Source organism: Bombina bombina, chromosome 5, assembly GCF_027579735.1.
Source record: "Bombina bombina isolate aBomBom1 chromosome 5, aBomBom1.pri, whole genome shotgun sequence".
NCBI lineage: Eukaryota > Metazoa > Chordata > Amphibia > Anura > Bombinatoridae > Bombina > Bombina bombina.
Genome location: NC_069503.1, coordinates 48,200,763 through 48,225,201, shown reverse-complemented (window position 1 = coordinate 48,225,201; position 24,439 = coordinate 48,200,763). Strand labels below are relative to the sequence as shown.

The 24,439-nt window shown below is 37.8% G+C and overlaps 1 protein-coding gene across 1 annotated transcript in view; it reads left to right on the top strand.

Moving 5' to 3' along the window:
* Positions 1-24,439, top strand: part of LOC128661285 (uncharacterized) — a 427,186-nt gene that overhangs the window by 382,275 nt on the left and 20,472 nt on the right. Inside the window, 4 exon segments of the mRNA XM_053715558.1 lie at positions 2,962-3,059; positions 3,546-3,889; positions 4,126-4,833; positions 5,833-5,977. Coding sequence (XP_053571533.1) covers positions 2,962-3,059; positions 3,546-3,889; positions 4,126-4,833; positions 5,833-5,977 — 1,295 coding nt within the window.

Below are 24,439 nucleotides of genomic sequence, written 5' to 3'. Positions count from 1 at the left end.
CCCAGACGTACGTTTGAGAGGTCGAAACGTACGTCTGGGGTTTGTTGTTTGTCTCGTTTCAGAGAAGAATTGCCTGGTATTTCGGTGCTGGACTGTCATTGGGCAGGATCAGACTGATATGCTACAGGATATTTTTTCTCTGTGAAAAGACATAGGGCTCCATGTACTAAAGCGTCAATTTTCTCGCCGACAACGTGTCTGCTCGACTCGCTTGAACTCGCAGCTAGCGAGATGTTGCCCCGCCCGCCATATGTACTAAAAAACTATCCCAAAAAATTGCGCGTCTAATCCGCATCGAGCACTGGCGAATGATTCATACATATGACGCCTCGCTATTTGCGAATGTACTATTATTCGCTTACAACTTGTCAGTCATGTTTGTCCCACGTGACTGTAAGGTGTCAGAAACGTCAGATTTGTCGCGGGAACATATTGCAGCACTATATCAAGAAGATTTTATCAATTTTTTCAGACTGCATAGTTCCCGAACTTGAAGCTTTACTGACATTTATTGTTATTGATAAATTAAGTATGGCTACTTCTCGATCGTTGCGGTAAATCTCCTCCCGTAAACGGGGCGGTCAAACTGCAATATGGGTACAGTCTATTGCCCCAAGAACATTTGGCATTCCAGCCACACTGTAGAATTGCGACTTTATCGATTGCCACTCTTCTGTGGTAGATGGTAGACAAACATATTCGGGGAATATATGCATGAGTGCATCGATAACTTTGGATAGATGATGAGAAAAGGCAGACTGACTGAAACCAATGATGACGCTGGACACTGCCTAAAATGATCCGGTGGCAAAAAAGTGCAAGGCAGCAAGAAACTTGAGGATTCCGGGAATGGCCCTTGAACGAGCCGTCACAGGCTCTAGAAATGTGCTATTTGCGCATATAAAGTCAATATTGAATGTCGATCCAGACGGAACCTTTGAATAACCTCTCTATTGGAAAGGGCATCTAAAGGAACCCGAGGAAGGAATACCCGCTGTACTCGTAATCTCATTCTTCTAACCGGATTTGGGGCATCAGGTTGATGAATTTGCCTTCTACCCCTGATTTGCATCAGACAAATAATATACAGTTGAAGAAGTGTCTCCATGGCTAGCAGGATCAAAAGTGAGTAACGATTCAATTGTACCCCTCTTTTAAATCAGTTGTAGGCGTTTATCTTATAGACCCTATTGTTTATTATGGTGCTCGCCACCTATTAGCTGGCGAGGGATTTTTCACAAGGTGGGTGCGGAGAAATTTACGAGCGTATAAATAGATAGTTTAGTAATTACTGTTTTGTGCGAGATTTATGTCGAGCGAGTATTTTCGAGCTACAAAAAAGACTGGAATTCAAGAGTTGTGGACAAGTTCGCTCGACATATGTTAATGTAAGGTTTTTAATGGATTTGTGGCATAGTACATACGGTTATTGATTCGCACGCAGAAATTTAGACGTAAATAGTCACAAAGACCTCGCAGACAGCTTAGTACATGGGGCCCATAGTGTGCAAAAAGAGACTGCACCCTGAGTGGCACTGGCCTTGTGGACAAGCACAGAAGTTTTTCTAGTTATTGTTTTGTCTCAGTGAGTGCGTCTCTCTCTTTTCTTGATTTTTTGTTACTTAAGGGAGTAATAGAATCATTAATAACTCTGTGAACAGATAAGTTTGCCTTATACTTATGTGTATGTGTAGGGTGATATGATCGCACACCCTTACTTAAATACTTTACAAGACACCTATATTTAAATAGTTATCCCTGTCCCTATGTCTTGTCATATTGCTTAGGATTATTCCAGTAGTTATATAATTTACACAAATGATTTACCTACACTGTGACAAATATTTGTGTAATTGTTAATTACTTCTATGGCCCATTGTGACTATTAATAAGTAAACTTGTGAAATATGACTGTCTAATTTCCTAAGATGTGATTTTAACCTGCACTAGCGGTGTATAGTTTAGCTTAATGCCAAATTAGATAGTTACAATTTTGGAATATAAACTGTATTTTGGGCTCCATGATTGAAAGCTTTCTGGGCTGGTGAGATTATTAAAGAATGCTCACCGGTCCTTCTATTTCCCTGGTGAAATTATCTAAAGCCACTTTTTACCCTGAAAACAGACGGCTATATTGTCATGTTACAGTTGTGGACTCTTACCCTTTTTCAAGCAAACTCTTTCACACCTGTAATTGGATCATCGCTTTTGCTATAAAGCTCACCTTGCAACTCTCATCATTGCTTGTTATTCTGTCTCCAATCAAGCTCTGTATCAAGCCCCTCCTCTGGGTGAATTACCGGTCTCAATCGTTTGCTATTCTGACTGACTCCTCATCCTTTGCTCTATCAACTTGCAACTTCCGGCTTCATTGCGGTGACGTCACACGCCGACTTGTCCTCACGGCTGCAGCTGCTACTGCCGCGCTCTCCCTACTCAAACTTATTTTCATGCAGGTTTGATTTCCATTTGACTCTTAATGTTCATAAGCCTTATCTCTGACATTGAATATCATTGTTGCAAATTTATGAATATCGTTACTCCATATTTATACCATCTTATTATGTTTACCGGAGTCTCCTTGAACATATGATATTATCCTTACTTAGTTCAGCTACCTCATCTCCATCTTTGATTCAGTATTATCTTTTGAAAGTTATTATTGCAAGTTGCTATATTTTTGTCCTTACTTATTTTTTTTCCTTGCCATATATATATATGTCTAACATTTACCCTCATATGAGAAATTGGCAGGAATATCCATCTGTATATGAGGTAATATACAGATGCATTTCAGATGCCATAGAATAAAATTGTATAATCTTCTGCGAAGTATAAAGTACTTATATGTTCAGTCCTCCGCCAATCTGCAGGAGTTATTACAAACATACATATTGTTTTGCTAGGAATGAGATCTGCAACTGTGATCCTCATAATCATTAAGTTAACTATCTTTCACAGGGCGTTTATGATAGAAATAACAAGCCACAACATGGATCCAGCAGACCTTGTTAAACATGTTCAGGTTCTCACAGATAGAGTAGAGACACTCACACAAGGTTATAATAGTTTACACCAGGAAAATACAAATTTAAAATTGTATATAAATGAAAAATTACAATCAATGAGCTCCTCAAACTTAGCATCAGATCCACAACCCAGTCCACCAGAGAAATTCTCTGGAGATAGAAGGCAATACAGAGAATTTAAAAATGCTTGCCTTTTGTACTATGCACTAAAACCAAGATCATATCCTAATGATCACTCTAAGGTGTTAACTACAATTTCTTATCTGAGAGGAGAGCCCCGTAGCTGGGCTAACACATTTTTTGAGACTGATGACCCTATCCTGTACTCTTTAGAAAATTTCTTTAAAGCTATGAGTCAATTATATGACGACCCAAATAAACAACTCACAGCAGAAAACACTATGAGGTCATTGAGACAAAATAAACGACAGGTGGAAGAATATATTACAGATTTTAAAAAATGGTCAAAGGATACACTCTGGAATGACCTGTCACTCAGAAATCAATTCCGGTTAGGGTTGTCTGATGCGTTAAAAGATGAACTGGCGAGAGTTCAGCTACCTGAATCTCTTGAAGATTTAATTAACCTCTGTATAGTTCTTGACAGAAGAATTAGAGAAAGGAGAGTAGAGAGGTATCAGTCAGATCACTCAATAAGAAAAACATACACTCCAAACTACTCAGAACATAGCATTAAAGTTACTAATAAAGACCCACCTGAGCCAATGGACCTAGGATTTATTAGAGGACCCCTTGAACCAACAAGAGAAACAAAGAAGGACGCAGCAACAACCTGTGTATGTACTGTGGAGCGCCAGATCACACAGTTAAAGACTGCTCCCAATTGCGCACAAGGAAGGGTAAGCAAATAACTACTGCTAACTGTTTATCAACATATAGTAAACTATCAACTCACTGTCTACTATCTATTCTCTTACAGTGGGACCAACATCAACTACAAACCCAGGCTATCCTGATTCTGGGGCTAGTTTGAATTATATTGATGCTGATTTTGTTAACCAAAATAAAATTCCATTAATTAAAAAAGCAAACCCCACTGTGTTACGTTTTATTGATGGAAAATCTATTTCCTCAGGTCCTATACAATACCAAACTATTCCCGCTAAGAGTTATTTCCAAACAGAACCACACAGAATATATAACATTTGATGTTATACCTTCACCTCTTTATCCTGTAATACTTGGTATTACCTGGTTATCCTTACATGACCCTAATATTATTTGGTCAAACTCTACAACTGAGTTCACTTCAGATTATTGTAAAAAGACTTGTTTTCACTCTCATGTTCTCTTAACTGACACATCCTTAATACCCCCACAATATCAGACATTCTCTGATGTTTTTGACAAAAAGGAGGCAGAAAATTTGCCTCCTCATAGAAAATACAATTGTCCAATTGATTTACTACCTGGAGTGGACATTCCATACGGGCATATATTCCCTTTATCAGATTCAGAATTAGAATTCCTGAAAACATATTTGGAGGACAACTTAAAAAAAGGGTTTATTAAACCTTCTACTTCACCTGCAGGAGCAGGAATTTTCTTCGTTCGGAATAAAGATCATAGCTTAAGACCTATTGTTGATTATCGCGAACTTAACAAGCGCACTGTTAAAAACCGATACCCTTTACCTCTAATTCCTGACCTGATTGAAAGGTTACAAGGTGCAAAATTCTTCACAAAACTGGACTTGAGGGGTGCTTACAATTTAGTTCGAATCAAATCAGGGCATGAATGGCTGACTGCCTTCCGTACCCGATATGGGCTATACGAATATACGGTCATGCCCTTCGGGCTATGTAACGCCCCAGCGACTTTCCAGTTTCTGATTAATGACATTTTTAAAGATCTACTCGATATATTTATAGTGATTTATTTGGATGACATTCTCATCTACTCAGTCTTTCGATGAACATATTCAACATGTGAAAGTGGTACTCACTAGGTTACGTGAAAACCATCTCTACGTAAAACTTGAAAAGATGTGAATTTCACACTAACAAGATAACCTTCTTAGGTATACTATTAGTTCTGAAGGAATAAACATGGAAGAGGATAAGATCTCAGCGATCTTACGTTGGCCGAGACCCACTAACAAGAAACAAGTCCAAAGATTCATGGGCTTTGCTAATTTTTATCGGAAATTTATACGGAACTTCGCACATATAACAAAACCTTTAACTAATCTTACAAAGAAGAACACACCCTTTCAGTGGGGAATTGAAGCACAAACAGGTCTTCGATAATTTAAAGAAATCTTTCACCAGTGCACCTATTTTGCACTTTCCAAACCCAAAACTTCAATACATTCTTGAGGTAGATGCCTCCAATGTAGCAATTGGAGCTATTCTCTCACAAAGAGAGAGTTTGGAAAAGCCATTACATCCAGTAGCTTATTACTCACGAACCTTAACATCGGCTGAAGAAAACTATCCAATAGGAGAAAAAGGAACTTCTCGCTATTAAAAGTTCTATGGAACACTGGAGACATCTTCTTGAGGCCACTTTAAACCCTATACTGATTTACACAGATCATAGGAACCTCCAGTACCTTAAAACTAACAGGACTTTAACATCCAGACAGGTACGATGGAATCTCTTCTTTAACAGGTTTAACTTCCTCATAACATACAGACCAGCTTCTAAAAATCGTAAGGCAGATGCTCTCTCCCGACAATTCGACATTTCTCATGATTCTAACAAAGAGGGAACAATTATCTCTTTAGACCATTTCCTAGGTCTTACTCTTGATCAAAAACAACTATTTTCTGATAAACAGTCAACTGATACCAATATACCAAAAACAGAACTTCAACTTCAAGATGATGGGTTGTATTACCATGATCATCAAATATATGTACCGGAATCTCTCCGTAAAATGGTGCTTCAGACTTTACATGATTCAGCTCTTTCTGGACATCCAGGTATCACTAAAACACAAGAACTTGTTAAAAGATTCTTCTGGTGGCCATCAGTAGCACAAGATGTCAGTCAGTCAGGAAAGGGTCTAAACGCTCACTTTGCAGCCGCGACTTTTCCATACCGCAGATCCCCCTACGCCATTTGTGTATCCTATCTTTTCAATGGGATCTTTCTAACGCCGGTATTTAGAGTCTTGGCTGAAGTGAGCGTTAGAAATCTAACGACAAAACTCCAGCCGCAGAAAAAAGCCAGGCGTTAAGAGCTTTCTGGGCTAACGCCGGTTCATAAAGCTCTTAACTACTGTGCTCTAAAGTACAATAACACCCATAAACTACCTATGCACCCCTAAACCGAGGTCCCCCCACATCGCTGCCACTCTATTAATTTTTTTTAACCCCTAATCTGCCGACCGCACACCGCCGCCACCTACGTTAATTCTATGAACCCCTAATCTGCTGCCCCTAACATCGCCGACCCCTATATTATATTTATTAACCCCTAATCTGCCCCCCCCCCAACGTCGCCTCCACCTACCTACAATTATTAACCCCTAATCTGCCGACCGGACCTCACCGCTACTATAATAAATGTATTAACCCATAATCCGCCTCACTCCAGCCTCAATAACCCTATAATAAATAGTATTAACCCCTAATCTGGCCCCTCCCTAACATCGCCGACACCTAACTTCAAGTATTAACCCCTAATATGCCGATTGGACCTCACCGATACTCTAATAAATTTATTAACCCCTAAAGCTAAGTCTAACCTTAACACTAACACCCCCCTAAGTTAAATATAATTTAAATCTAACTAAATAAATTAACTCTTATTAAATAAATTATTCCTATTTAAAGCTATAATACTTACCTGTAAAATAAACCCCAAATATAGCTACAATATAAATTATAATTATATTGTAGCTATTTTAGGATTAATATTTATTTTACAGGCAACTTTGTATTTATTTTAACCAGGTACAATAGCTATTAAATAGTTCATAACTATTTAATAGTTACCTAGTTAAAATAATTACAAAATTGCCTGTAAAATAAATCCAAACCTAACACTACACCATCAATAAATTAATTACATACAATACCTACAAATAAATACAATTAAATAAACTAACTAAAGTACAAAAAATAAAAAAGAACTAAGTTACAAAAAATAAAAAATATTTACAAACATTAGAAAAAATATTACAACAATTTTAAAACTAATTACACCTACTCTAAGCCCCCTAATAAAATAACAAAGCCCCCCAAAATAAAAAAATGCCCTATACCCTATTCTAAACTTAAAATAGAAAAGCTCTTTTACCTTACCAGCCCTTAAAAGGGCCTTTTGCGGGGCATGCCCCAAAGAATTCAGCTCTTTTGCCTGAAAAAAAAAACGCCATACAATATCCCCCCACCAACATTACAACCCACCACCCACATACCCCTAATCTAACCCAAACCCCCTTTAAATAAACCTAACACTAAGCCCCTGAAGATCTCCCTACCTTATCTTCACCACACCGGGTATCACCGATCCGTCCAGGCTCCGATGTCTTGATCCAAGCCCAAGCGGGGGGCTGAAGGCGTCCCATCCTCCGGGCTGAAGTCTTGATCCAAGCCCAAGCGGGGGCTGAAGACGTCCATCCTCCCGGCTGAAGTCTTGATCCAAGCGGGCGGCTGAAGAATTCCATCATCGGCAGAAGTCTTCATCCTATCCGGGCAGAAGAGGAGATCCGGACCGGCAAACATCTTCATCCAAGCGGCATCTTCCATCTTCTTCCATCCGATGACGAGCGGCTCCATCTTCAAGACCTCCGGCGCGGATCCATCCTCTTCTTCCGACGTCCTAAAACAGAATGAAGGTTCCTTTAAGGGACGATATACAAAACAAATGGATCCTGGCTAACAGGAAGCAGGCTTCACAAATCTTCACCAACCTCTAAGTCCACAGACATCCATAAAGGGAAAGCACACACCGGTCAATATAACTAAAAGATCAGGTACTTTATTGGAGTGTTTAAAAACAGAAATAGAGACAAAGCTCCATTAAAACAGGAAAAAAGGCTACAGCGTGACTGACTGCAGACATGTTTCGCGTGTGACTACACGCTTGTTCACTGCTGTCTGTCAGCTGTACAATTTGCCTCTATTTAAAGAGGCCTTTCTCAATTAAAAACAACTTTGCAGTTAACCCTTTCCTTTCTATTTTGATTGATAGTACACAAGAACAGATGACAGACAAAGTCAGTTACAAAAATCATATATATATTCTTAGTTAACAATAAAAAGACTAATGAACTCTGTAGAAATTGACCATTTTATATTCCAAGTATTGTAAAATAAATAAACTTTATGTTTCCTACAGATATAACTTGTTGATAATTAGTTTATGACTTAGATTCTTAAATAAATAAATTTAGATCACTCTCCTTATTGATGCCATTAGGGTGACTGGATTTTTAACTCAAAAATCCATTTAGCTTCTCTAAAATTGAGTTTATATTCTCTATCTCCCCCTCTTTTATGTTTCATTACATAATCAATTGCCTGTATGCAAAGCAGTGAAGCATCCCCCTGATGCATATTTTTAAAATGTCTTGAGACAGGTGTATCCCTATCTGGGTCCTCAATGTCTCTTATATGTTCTAGAGCCCTATCTTTGACACAACGTTTTGTTCTACCCACGTATTGAATCTGGCACCCCCTACAGGTCAAGAGATATATAACATGTGTTGATTTGCAATTTAAATTAAATTTGATGTTATATTCACGGCCTGTTACTGTAGATTTAAATTTTGTTCCCTCTTTTACATAGTCGCATGTTTTGCATCTCTGTGCTTTGCATTTAAAAAATCCTAATCTGTTGGGTAGCCATGTTTTCTTATGTGCAAGAGGTAAATCAGACGGGGCTACCATATTGCCTATGGTAAGACCCTTTCTTGCTACAAATTTGCAACCTTTTCTTGTGATCTCTTCTAAACCTGAGTCTACAGCTAGAATAGGTAAGCTTTCCTTTATAATACTACAAATTTTATTAAACTCCAGACTGTAGGGGGTGCTAAAGACTATTTTGTTTTTTCTTTACGTTTGTCTCCATGTTGGTTTTTATATTTTAAAAGATTTTCCCTAGGTATTTTGTCTACCTCCTCTTTTGTTCTTTTTAATAGGGATTCAGGATACCCTCTTTCTAATAATCTATTTTCCAAGATTTTACATTGAGTATCATAGTTTTGTTCATTAGAACATATTCGTCTGGTTCTCAGGAACTGACCTTTTGGGATTGCCTTCTTGACGTGTCCAGGGTGACACGATTTATAATTTAAAAATTGTATTACCACTTAGTAAGTAAGTAGGTTTCCTGTATACTGGTAGTGTTTATTACATTTGCTTCTGGATCCACCACCAACTCCAAATCCAAAAATTTGATAGTGGTCTTATTATACTCAGCTGTGAATTTAAATTCATGTCATTAGAATTAATGTTCCTGAGGAAATTTTGTATGGATTTCATCTCCATTCCACACCACCCAGCAAGTCGTCAATGTACCTTCCATAATACATAAAATGTTCCTTGAAGGGATTGCCATCCTTTAAGGGACGTCATCCAAGATGGCGTCCCTCGAATTCCGATTGGCTGATGGGATTTTATCAGCCAATCGGAATTAAGGTAGGAAAATTCTGATTGGCTGATGGAATCAGCCAATCAGATTCAAGTTCAATCTGATTGGCTGATCCAATCAGCCAATCAGATTGAGCTTGCATTCTATTGGCTGATCATAACAGCCAATAGAATGCGAGCTCAATCTGATTTGGCTGATTGGGATCAACCAATTGGATTGAACTTGAATCTGATTGGCTGATTCCATCAGCCAATCAGAATTTTCCTACCTTAATTCCGATTGGCTGATAAAATCCTATCAGCCAATCGGAATTCGAGGGACGCCATCTTGGATAACGTCCCTTAAAGGAACCTTCATTCTGATTTAGGATGTCGGAAGAAGAGGATGGATCCGCGCCGGAGGTCTTGAAGATGGAGCCGCTCGTCATCGGATGGAAGAAGATAGAAGATGCCGCTTGGATGAAGATGTTTGCCAGTCTGGATCTCCTCTTCTGCCCAGATAGGATGAAGACTTCTGCCCGATGATGGAATTCTTCAGCCGCCGCTTGGATCAAGACTTCAGCCGGAGGATGGACGTCTTCAGCCCCCGCTTGGGCTTGGATCAAGACTTCAGCGGAGGATGGACGTCTTCAGCCCCCCCGCTTGGGCTTGGATCAAGACATCGGAGGCCTGGACGGATCGGTGATACCCGGTGTGGTGAAGATTAAGGTAGGGAGATCTTCAGGGGCTTAGTGTTAGGTTTTATTTAAGGGGGGGTTTGGGTTAGATTAGGGGTATGTGGGTGGTGGGTTGTAATGTTGGTGGGGGGGTATTGTATGTTTTTTTTTCCAGGCAAAAGAGCTGAATTCTTTGGGGCATGCCCCGCAAAAGTCCCTTTTAAGGGCTGGTAAGGTAAAAGAGCTTTTCTATTTTAATTTTAGAATAGGGTAGGACATTTTTTTTATTTTGGGGGGCTTTGTTATTTTATTAGGGGGCTTAGAGTAGGTGTAATTAGTTTAAAATTGTTGTAATATTTTTCTAATGTTTGTAAATATTTTTTATTTTTTGTAACTTAGTTCTTTTTTTATTTTTTGTACTTAGTTAGTTTATTTAATTGTATTTATTTGTAGGTATTGTATGTAATTAATTTATTGAATAGTGTAGTGTTAGGTTTAATTGTAGATAATTGTAGGTATTTTATTTAATTAATTTATTGATAGTGTAGTGTTAGGTTTAATTCTAACTTAGGTTAGGATTTATTTTACAGGTAATTTTGTAATTATTTTAACTAGGTAACTATTAAATAGTTATGAACTATTTAATAGCTATTGTACCTGGTTAAAATAAATACAAAGTTGCCTGTAAAATAAATATTAATCCTAAAATAGCTACAATATAATTATAATTTACAGGGAGTGCAGAATTATTAGGCAAATAAGTATTTTGACCACATCATCCTCTTTATGCATGTTGTCTTACTCCAAGCTGTATAGGCTCGAAAGCCTACTACCAATTAAGCATATTAGGTGATGTGCATCTCTGTAATGAGAAGAGGTGTGGTCTAATGACATCAACACCCTATATCAGGTGTGCATAATTATTAGGGCAACTTCCTTTCCTTTGGCAAAATGGGTCAAAAGAAGGACTTGACAGGCTCAGAAAAGTCAAAAATAGTGAGATATCTTGCAGAGGATGCAGCACTCTTAAAATTGCAAAGCTTCTGAAGCGTGATCATCGAACAATCAAGCGTTTCATTCAAAATAGTCAACAGGGTCGCAAGAAGCGTGTGGAAAAGCCAAGGCGCAAAATAACTGCCCATGAACTGAGAAAAGTCAAGCGTGCAGCTGCCAAGATGCACTTGCCACCAGTTTGGCCATATTTCAGAGCTGCAACATCACTGGAGTGCCCAAAAGCACAAGGTGTGCAATACTCAGAGACATGGCCAAGGAAGAAAGGCTGAAGACGACCACCAGCTGAACAAGACACACAAGCTGAAACGTCAAGACTGGGCCAAGAAATATCTCAAGACTGATTTTTTCTAAGGTTTTATGGACTGATGAAATGAGAGTGAGTCTTGATGGGCCAGATGGATGGGCCCGTGGCTGTATTGGTAAAGGGCAGAGAGCTCCAGTCCGACTCAGACGCCAGCAAGGTGGAGGTGGGAGTACTGGTTTGGGCTGGTATCATCAAAGATGAGCTTGTGGGGCCTTTTCGGGTTGAGGATGGAGTCAAGCTCAACTCCCAGTCCTACTGCCAGTTTCTGGAAGACACCTTCTTCAAGCAGTGGTACAGGAAGAAGTCTGCATCCTTCAAGAAAAAATCATGTTTTTTCTTGAAGGACAATGCTCCATCACACGAGTCCAAGTACTCCACAGCGTGGCTGGCAAGAAAGGGTATAAAAGAAGAAAATCTAATGACATGGCCTTCCTTGTTCACCTGATCTGAACCCCATTGAGGAACCTGTGGTCCATCATCAAATGTGAGATTTACAAGGAGGGAAAACAGGTACACCTCTCTGAACAGTGTCTGGGGAGGGCTGTGGTTGCTGCTGCACGCAATGTGATGGTGAACAGATCAAAACACTGACAGAATCCATGGATGGCAGGGCTTTTGAGTGTCCTTGCAAAGAAAGGTGGCTATATTGGTCACTGATTGTTTTTGTTTTGTTTTTGAATGTCAGAAATGTATATTTGTGAATGTTGAGATGTTATATTGGTTTCACTGGTAAAAATAAATAATTGAAATGGGTATATATTTGTTTTTTGTTAAGTTGCCTAATAATTATGCACAGTAATAGTCACCTGCACACACAGATATCCCCCTAAAATAGCTAAAACTAAAAACAAACTAAAAACTACTTCCAAAAATATTCAGCTTTGATATTAATGAGTTTTTTTGGGTTCATTGAGAACATGGTTGTTGTTCAATAATAAAATTAATCCTCAAAAAATACAACTTGCCTAATAATTCTGCACTCCCTGTATATTGTAGCTATATTAGGGTTTATTTTACAGGTAAGTATTTACCTTTAAATAGGAATAATTTATTTAATAAGAGTTAATTTATTTTGTTAGATTTAAATTATATTTAACTTAGGGGTGTTAGGGTTAGGGTTAGACTTAGCTTTAGGGGTTAATACCTTATTAGAGTAGCGGCGAGGTCCGGTCGGCAGATTAGGGGTTAATAATTGTAGGTAGGTGGAGGCGATGTTGGGGGGCGGCAGATTAGGGGTTAATAAATATAATATAGGGGTCGGCGGTGTTAGGGGCAGCAGATTAGGGGTTCATAGGGATAACGTAGGTTGCGGCGGTGTACAGAGCGGCAGATTAGGGGTTAAAAAAATATGCAGGGGTCAGCGATAGTGGGGGCGCAGATTAGGGGTTAAATATGTGTAAGGCTAGGGGTGTTTAGACTCGGGGTACATGTTAGGGGTGTTAGGTGCAGACTTAGGAATGTTTTTCCCATAGGAAACAATGGGGCTGCGTTAGGAGCTGAACGCTGCTTTTTTGCAGGTGTTAGGTTTTTTTCAGCTCAAAATGCTCCATTGTTTTCTATGAGTGAATCGTGCACGAGCACGTTTTTTAAGCTGGCGCGCGTCCGTAAGCACAGCTGGTATTTAGAGTTGCAATGGCGGTAAATATGCTCTACGCTCCATTTTTGGAGCCTAACGCAGCCCTTCTGTGAACTCTAAATACCAGCGGTATTTAAAAGGTGCGGGGAAAAAAAGCCAGCGTTAGATACGCGGGTCGTTACCGACAAAACTCTAAATCTAGCCGAGAGTGTCTCGCCTAAGGGGCTGCATTTTCATATGAAATGTGCACACAAAATTCGTATTTTAAACATCATACAAAACAAATATTTCAACCATTCACATCAAAAAATAAGCAGGAAACATTGTACTGTTAAGGTGCATCAAAAATCGTAACAAAACTTTTCACTAAAAATCGAATGTTAACAAAAAAGTAAAATTTGTATGTAATTTACACAGGAATAAATTAAATATGCACAGCGTAAATCTTAATTGTAGTACACTGGATGTGCAAAAATCACACAGAAATTTGAACTTAAAATACAAAATGCGAACCGTAATTGTTGTTTTTCGTAAAATGGGCTGACATGGCGTTTTCATGTGCGTATATGAAAATGTCTCTTTAATCTCTTTAATAATGAGTGTGGTGCACTGCTGCAATTGGCGGCCTTCTAATTACCAAAAAGCAATGGCAAAACTCTATATGTCTGCTATTTCTGTACAAAGGGGATCCCAGAGAAGCTTTTACAACCATTTGTGCCATGATTGCACAAGCTGTTTGTAAATAATTTCAGTGAAAAACCTAAAGTTTGTGAAAAGGTGCTACTTGTACTTATTGCCCTATAACTTGCAAAAAAAGCAAAGAACGTGTAAACATTGGGGATTTCTAAATTTAGAAACTATTTAGCATGGGTGTTTTTTTTGGTAGTTGTAGATGTGTAACAAATTTTGGGGGTCAAAGTTAGAAAAAGTGTGTTTTTTAATCTTTCATCACATTTTATAAAAAAAATTAAATTATATAATATGATGAATATATATATATATATATATATCTTTAGAAAGTCAATTTAATGGCAAGAAAATGGTATATAATATGTGTGGGTACAGTAAATGAGTAAGAGGAGAATTACAGCTAAACGCAAACACCACAGAAATGTAAAAATAGCCCTGGTCCTTAACGGTAAGTAATTGTAAATAGTCTGGTCTCTAAGAGGTTAATTTAAATATATGCAGCTTTACATACAAATTTATATATAGGTTTATATATAGGTTTTTTTCTATTTCCTTATTTTAAAAAACATGCTAGATTATGCTAATTATAACAAACACACAAAATTGCAGGCCTGTTATTTTATAAATTCCAGTAAAATTTTATATTTTAGGCTTTTGTAAAGTATAGATTTATGTTAAAAAATGGCAGAGCAATATGTTTTTGTATATGTATATTAGTAATCATTATACTGTTTTTATGGAAATAAATGTTACACATCTGATGGGGGCTTCTTTCAAATACAAAAAGTAATACAGTGATTAATTACAAATGCACACAGTTAGTTGCAGAGTAAAGCAATTTAAATATATAACATAATTTATGTAAGAACTTACCTGATAAATTCATTTCTTTCATATTAACAAGAGTCCATGAGCTAGTGACGTATGGGATATACATTCCTACCAGGAGGGGGCAAAGTTTCCCAAACCTTAAAATGCCTATAAATACACCCCTCACCACAGCCCACAAATCAGTTTAACGAATAGCCAAGAAGTGGGGTGATAAGAAAAAAAGTGCGAAGCATATAAAATAAGGAATTGGAATAATTGTGCTTTATACAAAAAAATCATAACCACCACAAAAAAGGGTGGGCCTCATGGACTCTTGTTAATATGAAAGAAATGAATTTATCAGGTAAGTTCTTACATAAATTATGTTTTCTTTCATGTAATTAACAAGAGTCCATGAGCTAGTGACGTATGGGATAATGACTACCCAAGATGTTGATCTTTCCACACAAGAGTCACTAGAGAGGGAGGGATAAAATAAAGACAGCCAATTCCTGCTGAAAATAATCCACACCCAAAATAAAGTTTAATGAAAACATAAGCAGAAGATCAAAACTGAAACCGCTGCCTGAAGAACTTTTCTACCAAAAACTGCTTCAGAAGAAGAAATACATCAAAAATGGTAGAAATTTAGTAAAAGTATGCAAAGAGGACCAAGTTGCTGCTTTGCAGATCTGGGTCAACCGAAGCTTCATTCCTAAACGCCCAGGAAGTAGATACTGACCTAGTAGAATGAGCTGTAATTCTCTGAGGCGGAATTTTACCCGACTCAACATAGGCAAGATGAATTAAAAGATTTCCAACCAAGATGCCAAAGAAATGGCAGAAGCTTTCTGGCCTTTCCTAGAACCGGAAAAGATAACAAATAGACTAGAAGTCTTACAGAAAGATTTCGTTAGCTTCAACATAATATTTCAAAGCTCTAACAACATCCAAAGAATGCAACGATTTCCTCCTTAGAATTCTTAGGATTAGGACATAATGAAGGAACCACAATTTCTCTACTAATGTTGTTGGAATTCACAACTTTAGGTAAAATTCAAAAGAAGTTCGCAACACCGCCTTATCCTGATGAAGAATCAGAAAAGGAGACTCACAAGAAAGAGCAGATAATTCAGAAACTCTTCTGGTAGAAGAGATGGCCAAAAGGAACAAAACTTTCCAAGAAAGTAATTTAATATCCAATGAATGCAATAGGTTCAAATGGAGGAGCTTGAAGAGCCCCCAGAACCAAATTCAAACTCCAGGAGGAGAAATTGACTTAATGACAGGCTTTATACCGAACCAAAGCTTGTACAAAACAATGAAATTCAGGAAGAATAGCAATCTTTCTGTGAAAAAGAACAGAAAGAGCAGAGATTTGACCTTTCAAGGAACTTGCGGACAAACCCTTATCTAAACCATCCTGAAGAAATTGTAATATTCTCGGTATTCTAAAGAATGCCAAGAAAAATGATGAGAAAGACACCAAGAAATATAAGTCTTCCAGACTCTATAATATATCTCTCTGGATACAAATTTACGAGCCTGTAACATAGTATTAATCACAGAGTCAGAGAAACCTCTTTGACCAAGAATCAAGCGTTCAATCTCCATACCTTTAAATTTAAGGATTTCAGATCCTGATGGAAAAAAGGACCTTGAGACAAAAGGTCTGGTCTTAACGGAAGAGTCCCACGGTTGGCAAGAGGCCATCCGGACAAGATTCGCATACCAAAACCTGTGAGGCCATGCCGGAGCTACCAGCGAACAAACGAGCATTCCTTCAGAATCTTGGAGATTACTCTTGGAAGAAGAACTAGAGGCGGAAAGATATAGGCAGGATGATACTTCCAAGGAAGTAAAAATGCATCCACTGCCTCCGCCTGAAGATCCCAGGATCTAGACAGATACCTGGGAAGTTTCTTGTTTAGATGAGAAGCCATCAGATCTATTTCTGGAAGTTCCCACATTTGAACAATCTGAAGAAATACCTCTGGGTGAAGAGACATTCGCCCGGATGCAACGTTTGGCGACTGAGATAATCCGCTTTCCAATTGTCCATAACCTGGGATATAAAACCGCAGAGATTAGACAGGAGCTGGATTCCGCCCAAACCAAAATTCGAGATACTTCTTTCATAGCCAGAGGACTGTGAGTCCCTCCTTGATGATTGATGTATGCCACAGTTGTGACATTGTCTTATCTGAAAACAATGAACAACTCTCTCTTCAGAAGAGGCCAAGACTGAAGAGCTCTGAGAAAATTGCACGGAGTTCCAAAATATTGATCGGAAATCTCACCTCCTGAGATTCCCAAACCCACTTGTGCCGTCAGAGACCCCCACACAGCTTCCCAACCTGTAAGACTTGAATCTGTTGAGATTATAGTCCAGGTCGGAAGAACAAAGAAGCCCCCCTGAACTAAACGATGGTGATCTGTCCACCATGTCAGAGAGTGTCGTAAAATCGGGTTTAAAGATATTAATTGAGATATCTTTGAGTAATCCCTGCACCATTGGTTCAGCATACAGAGCTGAAGAGGTCGCATGTGAAAACGAGCAAAGGAGATCGCATCTGATGCGGCAGTCCTAAGACCCAACATTTCCATGCATAAGGCTACCAAAGGGAATGATTGTGACTGAAGGTTTTGACAAGCTGATATCAATGTTAAACTTCTCTTGTCTGACAAGGACAGAGTCATAGACACTGAATTTATCTAGAAACCTAAAAAGGTTACCCTTGTCTGAGGAATCAATGAACTGGATGGTAAATTGATCCTCCAACCATGAACTTGAAGAAACAACACAAGTCGATTCGTATGAGATTCTTCGAAAATGAGAAGACTGAGCAAGTACCAAGATATCGTCCAAATAAGGAAATACCAAAACCCTATTCTCTGATTACAGAAGAAGGGCACCGAGAACCTTTGAAAAAATTCTTGGAACTGAGGCTAGACCAAACAGTAGAGCCACAAAACTGGTAATGCTTGTCTAAAAAGAGAATCTCAGACACTAAAAGTGATCTGGATGAATCGGAATATGCAGATACACATCCTGTAAATCTATTGTAGACATATAATGCCCTTGCTAAACAAAAGGCAGGATAGTCCTACAGTAACCATCTTGAATGTTGGTATCCTAACATAACGATAGAATTTTTGCGCCAAAAAAGTCCGCGCCAAGAATGACGCAATAAAATGATTGAAAAAATATGATAATTCAATGCATAATCCCAAATATGAAACTGACTGTCTGGAAATAAGGAAAGTTGAACATTCTGAGTCAAGGCAAATAAATGTTTGAATACATATATTTAGAACTTTATAAATAAAGTGCCCAACCATAGCTTAGAGTGTCACAGAAAATAAGACTTACTTACCCCAGGACACTCATCTACATGTTTGTAGAAAGCCAAACCAGTACTGAAACGAGAATCAGTAGAGGAAAATGGTAAATATAAGAGTATATCGTCGATCTGAAAAGGGAGGTAAGAGATGAATCTCTACGGACCGATAACAGAGAACCTTATGAAATAGACCCCGTAGAAGGAGATCACTGCATTCAATAGGCAATACTCTCTTCACATCCCTTTGGACAGTCACTGCACGCTGAGAGGAAAACCGGGCTCCAACTTGCTGCGGAGCGCAGATCAACGTAGAATCTAGCACAAACTTACTTCACCACCTCCCTTGGAGGCAAAGTTTGTAAAACTGATTTGTGGGTGTGGTGAGGGGTGTATTTATAGGCATTTTAAGGTTTGGGAAAACTTTGCCCCTCCTGGTAGGAATGTATATCCCATACGTCACTAGCTCATGGACTCTTGTTAATTACATGAAAGAAATTTGTTGTGTGTATGTGTGTGTGTGTGTGTGTGTGTGTATATATATATATATTATATAATATATATATATGTTGTGTGTGTATGTATGTGTGTGTGTATGTATATATATATATATATATATATATATATATTATATATATATATATATCTATATATATTATGTATAAGAAAATAATGTATGCTAGAAAGATTAGAAAAAAAACATACAGTTAGTTAACAAACAATAAAAGGGTCAAAGTATTAATATTGAAATACTCAAGCATTGTATCACATACTGTATGTATCTAATAAAATGTTAATATTATATGTCTGTTTACAACTAAATTATGTTAAAATAACAATTTCCATCAATAAAAAACATATTATAATGCTTTTATCCTGAGATATTCTTAGGACACCAACAGAAACATCTCTCACATTTAAATAAACAGTTTGTTTCCTCCTTACTTATCCATATGATAATCACCACCCTGAGGGGGAGGCAGGGACTCTGTATTCATGTGACACCAGAGGGGTACAAAGACATCTATATGAGAACAAAGTCAGGTGTGACCCTCCTCATTGTCTCCCAACTGACAAGTTGTACTCATGTGAGTCACACAGAGAAAGGTGACCCTCCCACATTAGTATAAATATCTGTGTAACACTCAGTGATATCACAGGAGGAACCAGAGAGACTTCATACTTACAGAGCTTTCTGCTAAACGGTAATGTGCAAAACCTGACATAAATCTTTATTAACAGCCTCACACTGTTGTGTTTTATATAATGATGAGAAAATATTGTTCTGTATTTTGTTATGATAAAGATAAAATATTTCACTCATATAAGAAACTGAGTTTATATATAAAAAATCTTAATTGTACTTATTTAATTTGTTTTCTATATTTATTAATGACGTGTTAATTAATTTAATGTTAGTTATTTCAATAAAAAGGCTAATTTAATAGATAATGATTTACTGCAGTTTGTAAAAATGATTGTTTGTAGCAGAACCAAACCATATGTTCAAGCTTGAGGAGGTCTGTACAATAATTCATTTCTGGGGGTTGTTCCTGTAATCCAATGAGCAATAGATTCTTAACTATCAGCCAACCAGAATCCTGTATTTCCCTATAGGTTTATAATTAACCGTAGAGCCCAGAAAAACCATTTTTATTTAATATTAGTGTGAAGCTGCTATTTGCTCCAGTAATAAATATCACTCAGCTTATGGCCCTGTTGTATCAGTCTCATCACATTTACTGATCTAATGATAAATATCTTGTGATCTGCATATTATTTTATTTCTAATGAGGTTACTTTTATAATACATTTCCTTATTTCTATTAGCAGCACCTGTTTATCATCAGAACGTTTATCCCACTGATCTGTGACTGATTCTTGTTGTTAGTAAAGGACCTTAGTAAGTGTATACTTCTGCACCCTTCAGCTGCTGCTGTTTATGTCACATGATTCACACTTAAAGGGACAGTGTCCTGTACATTTGGTTTCCCCTTAAAATAACAAGAAACCCCCAAATGTTTGTAATTATTTAATAGAACATATAATTTTCAACAACTTTCCAACTGATATTTTCTTCATTCTCTAGATGATCCTTTACTGAAGCAGCTGCAATGCACTACTGGGAGCTAGCCTGAGCACATAAGGTGAGCCAATGACAAGAGGCTTGTATGTGCCACTAATCAGCAGCTAGCGCAACTATAGTGCATTATTTGCTTTGTCACAATGGTCCCCAAGGGAATAAAGCAGATTTGATAATAGAAGGAAATTGGAAAGATGTTTAAATTTTAATCATAAAAGTTTAATTGTGACTTTGCTGCCACTTTAAAGGGACAGTAAACACCAACAGTTTTGCTGTTTAAAAAGGTAGATAATCCCTTTATTACCCATTCCCCAGTTTTGCATAACCAGCACAGTTATAATAATATACTTTTTACCTCTGTGATTACCTTGTATCTAAGCCTCTGCAAACTGCCCCCTTATTTCAGTTCTTTTGACAGACTTGCATTTTAGCCAATCAGTGCTTGCTCTTAGGAGCTTCACGTGCCTGAGCTCAATGTTATCTATATGAAAAACATGAACTAACGCCCTCTAGTGGTGAAAAACTGTCAAAATGCTTTCAGATAGAGGTGGCCTTCAAGGTCTAAGAAATTAGCATATATACCTCCTAGATATAGTTTTCAACTAAGAATACCAAGAGAACAAAGCAAAATTTTAATAAAAGTAAATTGGAAAGTTGTTACATGCCCCTATTTAAATCCTGAAAGTTTTTTTTTTACTTGACTCCCCCTTTAAATGTGTTCTAATGACTTGTTTTACCGGTGTATAAAATAGTATAAAGTGTATGGGAAATTTCTCCTTTAGCTTTATTTTTATGTAAAATAACTGTTTTGCTGTTTGTAATTTATTTTCATTATCAAATTGTACACAGCCCTTTTAAATGACCTGAGGCTCCGGCTCCTACCTTAGCATATGCAGGAAATCACATTATATAAACACTATGAGTCTGTTATTGGCTGATAGCTGTCACATGGTACAGGAGTCTGTTATTGGCTGATAGCTGTCACATGGTACAGCTGCATGAACTACATTTATCAGAAAATAATCCATTGCTCTTTTTAAATTTCATACAGCTAGATTATGAGTTTTGCGGTATGCTAAAAAGCAGCGTTAACAGGTGCTAACGCTGCTTTTTTAATACCGCTGGTATTACGAGTCTTGCAGGTTTAGTGTCACCGCACACTTTTTTGGCCTTACTGCAAAACGACTTACGTAAACTTCATTAAGTCTTTTTTATATGGGACTTTCATAGCGCTGGTATTACGAGTCTGTCCTGGGAGACCAAAAAGTGAGCGGTACACCCTATCCTGTCAAGATTTCTAACGCATTTTAAAGTTAGTAGTTATGAGTTTCACACTACAACACAATAGCATAAAACTCGTAACTAAAGTGTTAAAAAGTACACTAACAACCCATAAACTACCTATTAACCCGCTAAACCGAGCCCCTCCAGCCATCGCAAACACTATAATCAAATTTTTAACCCCTAATCTGCCGCTCCCCGACATCGCTGCCACTATAATAAACATATTAACCCTTAAACCGCCGTACTCCGCCTTGCAAAACACTAGTTAAATAATATTAACCCCTAATCTGCCGCCCCTAAACATCGCCGCCACCTACATTATACTTATTAAGCGCTAATCTTTCCACTCCAGACATTGCCGACACCTCCATTAAAATTATTAACCCCTAATCTGCTGCCCCCATGCCGCTGCCACTATATTAAATGTATTAACCCTTAAACCTAAGTCTAACCCTTACACCCCCTAACTTAAATATAATTTATAAATTCTAAATAAAATTAATATCATTAATAGGATTACTTTCTGTTATAATTTTTAAGACAAACAACTACATATTAATGTTAATAAACATAATTAAAACCTACTGACCTATATTTTCTCCAACAATGAAGTTTCATAACGTTATAAAAGTTATATCTTTTATTCCCTGATGATGTCACGTTATCCTGCCCACTATTTTCAGCACTGTGTGTTCAAAATACTTAAACCAATGAAATTGTGTTTAAAGCGCCATTTTGAAACCTAGGTATTGTAAACGGATTGGTATAGAGCAAAGGAATACCCACGAGGTGGGTTTGGGAAAAACAATTACATTTGCAGACAAGATTTCTGATATACGGTAGAGATATGTTAATGAAATGCTATTGATAAAAAGCGTATTTGGGGTAGTTTAGTTAGTAACAGGCATAGAAAATATTTTACTTACAGTGGCCCTCTAACTAAATAATTCCTATTTAAAACTAAATACTTACCTATAAAATGAACCCTAAAGGTAGCTACAATATAACTAATAGTTACATTGTATCTAGTTTAGGTTTTATTTTTATTTTACAGGCAAGTTTGGTATTTATTTTAACTAGGTAGAATGGTTACTAAATAGTTATTAACTATTACGAACTACCTAGCTAAAATAAATACAAAAAGTACCTTAAAATAAAACCTAACCTAAGTTACACTAACAACCTAACACTACACTACAATTAAATAAATTAAATAAAAAAATACAATTAAATAAATTAAATTAAATTAGCTAAATCACAAAAAAAAATGAAATTACATAAAATAAAAAACAAATTACAGATCTTTAAAACTAATTAATTACACCTAATCTAATCACCCTATAAAAATAAAAAAGCCTCCCCAAAATAAATCCCCCCCCCCCCAGCCTAAACTAAACTATCAATAGCCCTAAAAAGATGGCATCTTCTATCTTCATCCATCAGAATGCGAGCTCCATCCTATGGCTGATTGGATCAGCCAATAGGATTGAACTTCAATCCTATTGGCTGATTGCATCAGCCAATAGGATTTTTTCTACCTTAATTCCGATTGGCTGAATAGAATTCTATCAGCCAATCGGAATCTAAGGGACGCCATCTTGGGATGACGTCACTTAAAGTGATATTCATTCAGTAAGAAGACTCCGGATGAAGAGGATGCTCCGCGTCGTATGTCTTTAAGATGGAGCCCGCTCCGCGTCGGATGGATGAAGATAGAATATGCCATCTGGATGGAAGACTTCTGCCCATCTGGAGGACCACTTCGCCCGGCTTGGATGAAGACTTCTCCCGGCTTCATCGAGTACTTCGTCCCGGTTGGATTAAGACTTCTGCCGCTTCCTTGAGGATGGATGTCCGGTCTTCAGAACAGTAAGTCGATCTTCAGGGGGTTAGTGCTAGGTTTTTTAAGGATGTATTAGGTGGGTTTTATTTTTAGGTTACAGCTTTGGGCCGCAAAAGAGCTAACTGCCCTTTCTTTTACAAGATATGACGAGTCCAAGGATTTCATCCTTACTTGTGGGATTAAACCTCCTGCCAGCAGGAAGTGGCAAAGAACACCACAGCAGAGCTGTATATATAGCTCCTCCCTTCCCCTCCTCCCCCAGTCATTCTTTTTGCCTGTGTTAATGTAGGAAGAGGTAAAGTGAGGTGTTAGTTTAGATTCTTCAATCAAGAAGTTTTTTATTTTAAAATGGTGGCAGTGAGTACTATTTTATCAGGGAGAAATTGTCTGTGTATACCTTCCCAAGAAGAGTGGAGACATTTCTTTATTTCTGCCCTGCATGCTTGATGATCTTAGCAAACGTTATCTAAGATCCATTCTGGTTCCCACAGAGCAGCTGAAGGTAGTGTAAAGAGAAATCTTCAGTGTGGAGAACGATGCCATGCTACAAGCAGCATTGAGGTATGTTCAGTCTTTTGTTTTCTGGGGAGACTTGATACATCAGAAACAGGACCGACAATATCCCTAACTGGGGAGGGGTAAGCAGTTTGCACTTTAGAAAATGGTGTACCTGGATTCCCTGTTACATTTTATTATATTACTAAGTGTAGATATCACTTTAAAAATATTTTGTGGGCTGACGTTGGAGATGCGGCTGGTTTTTACTTTTGTTGACACCTTACAATATGAAGCGCTTATTGCACAGGATGTATTTGTTGAACACATGGCTTGATAATGACCGACATGTTTGGGCTTTCAACTACCCATGCGGGTCTCGGTAGGATAGGAGTTATGCCCCATGGTGGGCAGGGCCTATTTTCGCGCGCTCAGACCACAGTGTGTGTTCTGGTTCGGTTAGCAAGATCATGAGGCTCTGGTGGGGCCTAGCTCTGTTTCGTGATCGTAGTGGACAGAGAGGCTCAGAATGTTGTGTCAGCGTGCCTTGGGGGCAGGTAGGCGCCACAGCGGAGCTGTGGCGAGGTGCAGGGGTTAAATTTTTATAATACATAGATATATTTGATAAACCTGATTTACTTTGATATTTTACAATATCCTAACAAGTGGTGCAATATATTAAGCTAATTGGGACACATAGGGGCAATTTTTATTGCTGAAATCGTCTTTTGGCTAACAGAAAAATTGT